The sequence below is a fragment of the Rhinopithecus bieti genome, unplaced genomic scaffold (assembly GCF_001698545.2).
Source record: "Rhinopithecus bieti isolate Rb0 unplaced genomic scaffold, ASM169854v2 scaffold_14454, whole genome shotgun sequence".
Lineage (NCBI taxonomy): Eukaryota > Metazoa > Chordata > Mammalia > Primates > Cercopithecidae > Rhinopithecus > Rhinopithecus bieti.
The window spans coordinates 1,040,004-1,051,360 of record NW_016808228.1 but is presented as its reverse complement, the minus strand read 5'-3'; the positions used below and the strand labels follow the sequence as shown (position 1 = coordinate 1,051,360).

General features: G+C 38.5%; 1 protein-coding gene across 1 annotated transcript in view; it reads left to right on the top strand.

Moving 5' to 3' along the window:
- CYP3A43 (cytochrome P450 family 3 subfamily A member 43) overlaps positions 1-5,775 on the top strand; it is a 52,450-nt gene extending 46,675 nt beyond the window's left edge. Inside the window, 3 exon segments of the mRNA XM_017886186.1 lie at positions 856-1,082; positions 2,779-2,941; positions 5,137-5,775. Coding sequence (XP_017741675.1) covers positions 856-1,082; positions 2,779-2,941; positions 5,137-5,232 — 486 coding nt within the window. The 3' untranslated portion in view covers positions 5,233-5,775.
- The last annotated feature ends 5,582 nt before the right edge of the window (positions 5,776-11,357 follow it).

The window sequence follows — 11,357 nt, the reverse complement described above, 5'->3', positions numbered from 1 at the left end:
AAAAAAAAAAAAAAAAAAAAAAAAAAGTTCTTTTGTCATATTTGGGTTACAAAGGAACTAGTTTATTCCCAAACTATTTATAAAGTTTTTATATAACACAGCATTACTCTCCACATTTTTTTTTTTTTTGGGGGGGATGGAGTCTTGCTTTGTCACCCAGGGTGTAGACCAGTACGGTGATCTCGGCTCACTGCAACCTTCGCCTCCAGGGTTCAAGTGATTCTCGTGCCTCAGCCACCTGAGTAACTGGGATTACAGGCGTGTGCTACTATGCCCGGCTAATTTTTATATTTTTAGTAGACACAGGGTTTCGCCATGTTGGCCAGGCTGGTCTCAAACTCCTGACCTCAAGTGATCCACCTACCTCGGCCTCCCAAAGTGTAGGAATTACAGGCATGAGTCACTATGCCCAGTCTAAACAGGACTTTTCAATTTTAAATGATTGTCTGAAATAGAGGATTTGCTTTTTTACATTTTCTCTTTCCTTGGTATAGATGCATAGCCTCTCTTTGGAAAGGTGACACTGGCTTTGGCGTATTGTAGGTGATTCAAATGGCCATCGTCTAATAGTCATGCTTGTTCACCCAAGAAAGAAAACACATGAAATGGTAACATCAAGGATTTCAGTCTCTGTGTCAGGGATTGTGCCAAATTCATAACTCCTCCACACATCTCAGTGGGCCATTGAGCACATTGCTGGGTATGGACAGTTATTAAAATAATTTGTACATGCAACAATCTTTTACCAGTACGAGTTATTCTCTGGAGCTCCTAACACTTCAATAGTACTGCATGAACAAAGTTGAAAGTTAATTCCAAATCTCAATTTATCCAAATCTGTTTCTTCCTTCCCAGGCACCTGTCACCTACGATGCCCTGGTACAGATGGAGTACCTTGACATAGTGGTGAATGAAACACTCAGATTATTCCCAGTGGTTAGTAGAGTTACAAGAGTCTGCAAAAAAGATATTGAAATCAATGGGGTGTTCATTCCCAAAGGGTTAGCAGTGATGGTTCCAATCTACGCTCTTCACCATGACCCAAAGTACTGGACAGAGCCTGAGAAGTTCTGCCCTGAAAGGTACAAGGCCCCTGGGAAGGGAGCCCTCCCTCAACCAGCCTGGTGCAAGTATATTCTGCCTCGCTCGATGCACATAGCAATCATTTGAATATGTGCTTTTTTATTTTGGAAGTTTTTTATTACAAAATGATAACTGTCAAACTTTACAAACTATAGATTAGGAAACACCTTATAACAACCCTCATTAACTATGTAATGCATGTCTTATAGGCATTTTTCTATGCATACAGACATTTTTAAAAACTAGTACACTATCACATTTTATTTGAGTTTGAACTGCTGCTTACTTCATTTCAAAGTAAACCATAACCTATCTACTATCTTATGTTACTACATATTTATGTATGCATAAGCTGTAATTCATTTGACCATAACGTTATTTTGAGTATATAAGCTTGTTATTCATTTCCGTTTTTCTTTGCTGTGCCCTTTAGCTCTCTGAATTTAGCACCATGTTTAGGACATGTTTCCACATTCCTTTTTTCTCAACATTGCTTGCTGTTTTCCGTAGTGTAATTGTAGAAGTGCAGGCTGAGGTCCTGAGACATCCTCATCCCTGATGGTTTAAGCCACTTCATTGAGGACAGAGGGAAGCAGAGGTTCTCCTGGTCCTGTCTGTGTCTGCAGTCCTGTGCTGGCTCTCTTACACTCTCAGTTGTTGGTGACTCTTCCAAAGCAAAGTCACCTGCTTTCTAGACTTCTCAGAAGTTCCTCCTTGGAAGTGTTGGGCATGATCTTCCGGGAATTCAGAGCCAAGGTCAGGCTTTGGACACAGTTTGTAGTCTGGAAATAGTTGATATTTTCCCATTTTGGAAAGGAAAATTTGGAATGAACTTTGTAGGGCACTGGTTGGTGAGGCCTGGGATCTAGACTTTTATTGTCCCCTAACTATAAACTTCCCAATGGCAGGGACCTTGTCTTGTTAGGCATGCTGTCCCTACTGCTGGCACAGACTCTGTACATAATACTTGTTGGAAGAGCAAATCAGAATTGACCAAGTTCTCTGTTTTCTGGAGTAGAGGACTTCTGTGTTTCCTCCATCTCGGCACTTCCGCCTCTTGTGGCTGCACCAACACAAAATCAGAGACCGCTCACTGCACTTCTCTTTGCATCATTCAGTCACCAAACAGATAGTAAGTGGTTACTATGTGTCAGGAACTGGACCAGGCAGTGAGAAATCCATATACTAAAAAAAAGTCTCTTGTGAAGAATGTTTGACATACACATAACTATATTCTATAGACACCAAGCTATAGAATAGTATTAATGCATCCCCGTGTGTCCATCACCTGTCTCAACAGTCAATACTGCATGTCAGCTGCCCTGTCCACACACGATCACAATCCTCTCCGTGACTACAATGTTATCTTGCAATAACCTGTAAATATTTCAGAATTTTCTCTAAAATATAAGTACTCTTTTAAAAACACATAACCACAAGGGCATTATCACTTTCCTCCATCAAAATTTTTTCACAATATAATCAAATATTGAGGAATCAAATTTGAATAAACATGGGTTTAACCTTCAAAAAATGTATAGCCAGCCAGGTGCGGTGGCTAACGCCTGTAATACCAGCACTTTGGGAGGCTGAGGTGGGGCTCACCTCCCAAAAGCCACCATGCCCAGTGTAACGTGTAGTTTTAATAGTTTTTATGTTTCATTAACTTGTTTTTATGTACTTCTGTGAAACTAGGTTCAGTAAGAAGAACAAGGACAGCATAGATCCTTACAGATACATACCTTTTGGAGCTGGACCCCGAAACTGCATTGGCATGAGGTTTGCTCTCACAAACATAAAACTAGCTGTCATTAAAGCACTGCAGAACTTCTCCTTCGAAACTTGTGAAGAAACTCAGGTCAGTAAACTTTCTTATAAATAATGTTTATTGGGAGTTTTTTAAACTGAAAAGTCTATATTTTTTTAATTATTGTTCATATTTCAATAATTTGCTCTGTGGAACAAAGAATCTAATTGGAGCTATCTATAATCCTGAAAGATGAATCTCTTCTGGAGTTCAAAATCTGTGACTTTATAAAGGCAGAACTATAAAGATCATCTAATGTCAATATAGATTAGCATGGTATAATTATGTTCAGTCTCTGTGAACTTGAGCAAATTTTAAATTTAGCTTCATGTCAACTGTAAAGATAAGGAAGTGTTTTGCACAATCATGAAGCGCAATGATTACTTTGTCAGGACTTTTGAATAGTGCTTTCCTTCACTAGAACTTGCAGAAGCCCTCTCATGACAGTGTTTCTCAACCACTAACTGTACATTGGAATCACTGGGGAGCTTCAAAAATTCGTGTTGCCTGGATCATCTCACAAATTCTAAACTAATTAGCCCAGAGTTGTGGCTTTAAAAGCTCTCCCATTGGTTCTCACATGAAGCCAATGTTGAGAATCACTAATTTAAGGCATTTCTGCCAGATAGAAAAGATGCTCATAGTCCAAGGCCATCCTAACCATTTGACCTTATCTTCCAGGAGTGCTGCTTCCCTGCTTCATACAAGCTGTGCATCTTTTCACCCCAATAATAGCTCTATGAATGTTCTTCTTTTCCTTCTCATTTTGTTCTTATCCTACAAGTCCTACATCAATTCCCCAAGCCACTCTAAGAAACCTTCCCCATCGAGTACAGGGCCAATTATTCTTCTGCTTTGTTACTGTTTATTGCAAGCTGTTATCACCTAATTTTATACTTTTCATTAAACCAATCAGTTTTATTCTATAAGTATTTTCTCTATTCTAACAGTTTCTCCTCTCTGCCCCATTTATGTTGTTTTGTTTTAATTCTTTCATAAAAGTCCAATAGCGTCTTGCAGGGAACAACATCCATTGCAGGCATTCTATACGTGTTTAAGGAGTGATTTGCAGTTGATTTGGAGTTCTTGGATACAAGTTTTAAGCTATTTAATTTTTAAATTTAACATGCGACATTTGTATATTTGAGTGTGTGTGTGTATCTGCAGGAAAACATATTCATGCCATTTGAAATTTAAAATAATGAGTGATATTAATAGAAAGATATGGAATCCTTTCTCTGAAAAACTTAATGAATACTTGTCATTGATTTATATCAAGCAAGGCCCTATAAGTCTTATTTCTAAGACTTGTGCATTTACTATGCAACTCCTATTCTAAAGTAGGCTTTGTGCATGGGAAAGAAGAAGAATAGATAGTGTTTCAATCTTATTTGTGGCTTTAGGGAAGCTGTATATCCATCCTCTAAGTGTGTACAGACAGAGGCTCAGCTCTGAATAAAAGCAGGTCTCTGGCACACGTGGGATGGGGTGATACTCCTTGGCAAGTTCCCAAGCATCTACTAGCTGGCACTTTTCAATTTCCATGACAATTTCCCTGCCCTTCACTTAACTGAGATCGGAACATTTCTCTGCTGGCTGCTCCCCTGACACTGAAGAAGTGACTTGGTGAGAATGAGTGCTCAAAGTATTAGTCAAAACACTATAGGCCTTGAGAAGCTTCCCATTTTCATTTCCTTTGGAAATCAAAAGAAGATGTAAAAAGCAAAAGCATAATGCTTCTTGAAGGTCTCTTCCCATCATTACACTGGATGGGTTCAGTTGGAAGAAGTTAATGAATTCTTTATAAGTTGAAGACTGTCCATTTAATTGAAATATATAACACCTACTGAGGATTATCTTGCAAGTTTCATCATACACAAAATTGACTTTATATGACTTTTCTAAAAGTTTAACATAATGCCTAATAATCTGGATTTGATTTTTTAAAATATCTCTTTGCTTAAAATTTAAATAAAAAGGAACAGAAGCCAGCATAAACAATCTCAAGCCTGGCACAGAATAGACACTCAATAAACATTTTGTTAAATGATGAATGGTAAATGCTTTCACTATCCAGTCTTCACAGAGCTCACTGAACAAGTACAAAGAAACCAACATGTATGGTGCTGAAAGTAGTTTTTTAAAATCATTGCAAAGCATTACCTTGATGTCATCTTTTTTACTTTGCTTCTATCTTTTCTTCGTTTGCTTCATTGTTTCCCAATATTCTTGTTTAACTTTTGCAGATCCCACTGAAATTAAACAATCTACCAATTCTTCAACCAGAAAAACCTATTGTTTTAAAAGTGCACTTAAGAGATGGGATTACAAGTGGACCCTGACTTTCCCTAAGGACTTCCACTTTGTTCAAGAAAGCTGCATCCCAGAACACCAGACACTTCAAATTGCTTTGTGAATAAAACTCAGAAATGAAGATGAGCTTAACCTAATGTACTGGGTGAATAATTAGAAATTATCTACATTCATTGAGCTCTCATTGTCTGTGTAGAGTATTACACATTGCATACTCTGAAGGAGGTGACAAATCAGTGCCAAATAAGTACAGTCACCTTCTCTAGTTCTCATAAGACTATCTCCTCGCCACCTACAGTTAGTACCCTCAGGTCCTCCTGAGCTCTGATCAGAGAATAAACTTTTCTCTACAAGTTTACCAACAATTTTTAATGAAAAGGAAAATTATAGTTGTGATTATTGTAGTGACATTTATATTACATGTTCTATTTGTGATATTCTATAATAAGTATTATATTGAGAAAGTCAATAAACACCTCTTTACAAAACTGTTATCTGATGTCTTCCTGCATATTAAGGATGAATCTACAGAATTAGATCAATGAGATCAACAACTAAATATTTTTGGTCATTACAATTGCTGGTTCTATGGGGCCTTTTACAGGACTCTAACTTGATTATTAATCTAGGTGTGAGTTAAACCACTGTGACGTTGCCTATTGTTTAGAAAACATTTGTAGTTTCATTTGGCCTCTTTTGAAGCACATATTTTGGTAACATTCAACTTAGGAACTTATTTTTACATTATTAGTTTTGATTTAATATTATATATCATCTCAACTGATAGTACTGGAAGGCAGGGAACACGTTTTCCTATACTTGTTCTATTTCACCTTTTACTCTCAAATGTTTTAACATAATGAACACTGAATAAGATGTGATTTATTAGTCAATTGATTGAGCAGCAAAGCTAAAGGCATTCATCAGTTTCAGCCTGTATCAGAGGCTGCACAGAATTCTTCCTCTTCCTTTTCTGCTTCATCACAAAGAAATAGGGCTATATATTTCCAAATTTTCAAAATAATGTTGACATTTTGACCTCCTCCCATGGCTCACGAATGCTCTCAATGGCATCTAGAGTAGTAAATCCTTACCAGAAGGCTTTCAATTGACTTTGCCCAGATCCATCAGAGGAATCACTATCTATGGTGGCTATAGCCTTATGAAATGTATTTCTTAAATAATAAGACTTGAAAGTTAAAATTACTCTCTTATCCACAGCTGCAGAATGGATGTTTTGTTAGTAGGCATTAAAGCAACAATAATCTTTTTGTCATCTTCATCAGAGCTCTTGAGTGACTAAAAGTATTATCAATGAGCAGTGATATTTTGTTTTGTTTGTTTCTATTTTATTTTAGGTTTCAGGATACATGTGCAGAACATGCAGGTTTGTTATATAGGTAAAGGGGTGCCATGGTTTGCTGCACCTATCAAACTACCACCTAGGTATTAAGCCCCACATGCATTAGCTATTGGTCCTGATGCTCTACCTCCCCCGCCCCCACCCAACAGGCCCCAGTGTGTGTTGTTCCTGTGTTCATGTGTTCTCGCTGTTCAGCTCACACTAATGAGTGAGAACTTGTGGTGTTTGGTTTTCTGTTACTGTGTTAGTTTATTAAGGATAACAGCTTCCAGTTTCATCCATGTCCCTGCAAAGGACACGATCTCATTCCTTTTTATGGCTGCATAGTATTCCATTGTGTATATGTACCACATTTTCTTTATTCAGTCTATCATTGGCAGGCATTTGGACTGATTCCAAATCTTTGCTATTGCGAATAGTGCTGCAATAAACAGACTAAGTCTACCTGAAGTCAATTATTGTCTAATTTTATCTGTAGTGCAGACATTTTTAAAATCATCTCGAGAGGCTAGACTAGCACTATTTGCTTGGGAGTTGTACTTATGTAAAGAAATTTAACTGGTAACAGATACAAGGTTTAAAAAGAAAAAACAAAGTGAAATTTATAGTAATATGATAACTCTAGTTTGCATAATGCTTATGAGCCATGAACCTAGGCTTAAAGGCAAGTAATTAAATAAACCAAATGACCATAGGGAATTAGTTGAGACAGGTTGTAACCATGTGGCCAGTTTTTCTTATTTTGTGTATGTGGGTCTCCACTTTTCCAGAGTGAGAACTAAGCCTTGATTTTTTCATCTTGCCCAAATTCCTATCTAAGGGGTGTAGGGAGTCATGCCCTACAAACCATAAATTCTCATCAGATGGGTTTTATTTAACGCTATATATCGTGACTTACTTTCCAAACTGACTTTGGCATAACATTATGTGACAAAGAAGAAACTCAAAATATTTTACCCCAAAACATGTTTCTTTGCCGTATCTTGAAATGGTCCTTTGTGGGGCATCTGTAAAGAATTTGCATCTGTAAAGAATCTCTTTTCATCATGTAGCTAGATCTTTTTCTTCCAGGCCCTCCCAATCCTGAAGAGATGAAGTAAGAGTCTAACACCTTTTAAAGGTCTGAATGGGAAATATTTGTCATCTATTGTCTCTAAGGGCAGCCACTATAAGACTTCAAAAGAACCCTGGTCTCCACAACCTTTTTTTTTTTTTAAATCTTAACCTGAACATTTCCTTTCTATCCATCCCAGGTCTTTAAACAAATTCAACCAATTGTCAGTCAGAAAATGTTTAAATTTACCTATTGCCTGGAAGCACACACACCCCCAACATCCCACATTGAGTTGTCCCACCTTTCTGAACCAAACCAATGTATTCTGAAATGTATTTGATTGATGTCTCATGCCTCTCTAAAATGTATAAAACCAAGATGCACCCCTATCACCTTGGCCATATGTTCTCAGGACTTCCTAAGGGCTATGTCACAGGACATGCTCACTAATATTTGGCTTAGAATAAATCTCTTCAAATATTTTACAGAGTTTGATTCTTTTCATCAACAAGAAGAAATTACCCTAATATAGTATGTAGTATTAGCAATAATGTTACCAGAAAGGGGTCCTAGTCCAGACCCCAAAAGAATGTTCTTGGATCACTCACAAGAAAGAATTCAGGGCAAGTCCATAGAGTAAAGTGAAAGCAAGTTTATTAAGAAGTAAAGGGATAAAAAATGGCTACTTCATGAGCAGAACAGCAGCATAGGCTCCTCCTTGGCCATTTTTATGTTATTTCTTGATTACATGCTAAATAAGGGGGATTATTCATGAGTTTTCCAGGAAAGGGTGGGCAATTCCCAGAACTGAGGGTTCCTCCCCTTTTTAGACCATATAGGGAAACTTCCTGACATTGCCTGTCATTTGTAAACTCTCATGGCACTGGTGGGAGTGTGTTTTAGCATGCTGATGCATTATAATTAGCGTATAATGATCAGTGAGGATGACCAGAGGTCACTTCTGTTTCCATTTTGGTTTGGTGGGTTTTGGCCAGCTTTTTTTACACATGCTGTTTTGTTTTGGTTTTGGGGTTTTTTTGGAGACGGTCTCACTCCATCACCAAGCCTAGAGTGCAGTAGTGCAATCTCAGCTCACTGCAACCTCTGTCTCCCAGAGTTCAAGGGATTTTCGTGCCTCCCCCTCCCCCTCCCGCCACCCCAAGTAGCTGAGACTACAGGAATGCACCACCACACTTGGATAATTTTTGTATTTTCAGTAGAGATGGGGTTTCACCATGTTGGCCAGGCTGATCTCAAACTCCCGACCTCAGGTGATCCGCCTGCCTCGGCCTCCCAAAATGCTGGGATTACAGACATGAGCCACCATGCCTGGCCTCACCTGCTATTCTTTTAGAGTTGCAATGTGTTGCTTGTCCTTCCTCTTAACAAGTATTTTATTGCTGTTATTGAGCAAATAAAAGCAATGATCAAAACAGTGCTAGTGAAAGAATGTTATTCTGTCTTCCCAAACTGGAGGGTAGACATTCATTTTTTAAATTTAAATACTTATTTAATTTTTATTTGGAAATATATATTCACAGAAAGTTGCCCCAAAAATGTACAGGGATGTGTCATGTACCCTTCATTCTGTTTCCCCCAATGTTAATGTCTTCCATAACTATGAATATAGTATACTTTTATTACTCTAGTGACAAGAAATTGACATTGACATAATCCACAGGGCTTTATTCAGATTTCACCAGTTTTATGAGCCCTCATTTGTGTGTATGTGTGTGTGTGTGTGTGTAGCTCTATGCAAATTCATCACATGTGTAGATTTGCATAATGCCCACAAGAATCAAGATACAGAACTACTCCATCAGCCTATGACCCTCGTGATTCTCACCTGCTATTCTTTTATAGTCACAATGTGTAGCTTAACTTTTCTTTTTCACACGGTTTTTTCATTACTTTTATCAAGCAAAACTTTATTTTGAGGGGACCAATTTATCAATTTTTCCTGTTATGAATTCTGTTCTTGGTATTGAGTCCGAAAATTCTTTGTGTACTGCACCCCACCCCAATGTTTTGTTGTTTTCTAAAAGTTACATAGTTTTATCCTTTACGTTTAAGTCTATGATTCATTCTGCATTAATTTTTGTATAAGGTATCAGGTTTAGATCAAGGTTCATTTCTTGGGGCCTATGGCTATTCATTGTTCCAACACCATTTTTGGAAAGGCTATCCTTCCTCCACTGAATTGCTTTTGCACTACTATCAAAAATCAGTTGGGCTGGGCACAGTGCCTCACACTTGTAATCCTAGCACTTTGGGAGGTCGAGGCAGGTAGATCACTTGACATCAGGAGTTCGAGACCAGCCTGGCCAACATGGTGAAACCCCATCTCTACTAAAAATACAAAATTAGCTGGGCATGGTGGCGCATGCCTATAGTCCCAGCTACTTGGGAGGCTGAGGCAAAAGAATCGCTTGAACCCAGCAGGCGGAGGTTGCAGTAAGCCAAGTTCAAGCTACTGCACTCTAGCCTGGGCAACAGAACAAGACTCTATCTTTAAAAAAAATAAAAAATCAGGCCAGGTGCGGTGGTTCATGCCTATAATCCCAGCATTTTGGGAGGCCGAGGTGAGCGGATCACGAGGTCTGCTCAGGAGTTCGAGACCAGCATGACCAACATGATGAAACCCCGTCTCTACTGAAAAATACAAAAATTAGCCGGGCATGGTGGTGTGCACCTGTAATCCCAGCTACTCAGGAGGCTGAGGCAGGAGAAACGCTTGAACCAGGGAGACGAAGGTTGCAGTGAGCCGAGATTGCGCCATTGCACTCCAGTCCTGGGTGGACAGAGCAAGACTCTGTCTCAAAAAAAAAAAAAAAAAAAAAAAATCAGCTGGGCTATTTGGTGCATCGTATTTTCTCTCTCTCTTTTTTTTTTTTTTTTTTTTTTTTTTTTTTTTTTTGAGATGGAGTTCGCTCTGTCGCCCAGGGCTGGAGTGCAGTGGCGGGATCTCAGCTCACTGCAAGCTCCGCCTCCGGGTTTACCGCCATTCTCTGCCTCAGCCTCCGAGTAGCTGGGACTACCAGGCACCGCCCTCGCGCGGCTCGGTTTTCTGTATTTTTTAGTAGAGGACGGGGTTTCACCGTGCTTAGCCAGGATGGTCTCGATCTCCTGACCCCGTGATCCGCCCGTCTCGGCCTCCCAAAGTGCTGGGATTACAGGCTTGAGCCACCGCGCCCGGCCTTATTTCTCATTCTCTATTCTGTCCCACTGATCACAGCGTCTTGACTATAGCAGCTGCATAGTAAGTAGTAACATCATTGCGAGTGATTTCTCCCACTTCATTTATTTTTTTCAGAAATATTTTATCTATTGTTGGTCTTTGACTTTCTATACAATTCAGAATAAACATCAATATCTAAAAATAAACTTTCTGAAATTTTGATACAAATTGAAATAAACTTACAGATCAATATGAAATAAATCTCTATCTTTACTATGTACAATCTTGACCGTATGAACACAGGATACCTCTCCATTTCCTTTCCTTCCTTTCTTCCTCTCACGTACATTTCCTAGTTTCAGGACAGTGAGATGTTTTGTTAGGTTTATAGTTAAAGTCTTTTGATTTAATTGGAGGGATTATAAATCATATAGCATTTATAATGTGTTTTCATATGTTCATTGCTGTCATGTAGAAATGTGTTTGACTTTTGATGTGTTGCTCTTGTATCCTACAATTGTGCTAAATTCACCTTTTTTTTTTTTTTTTTTTTTTTTTT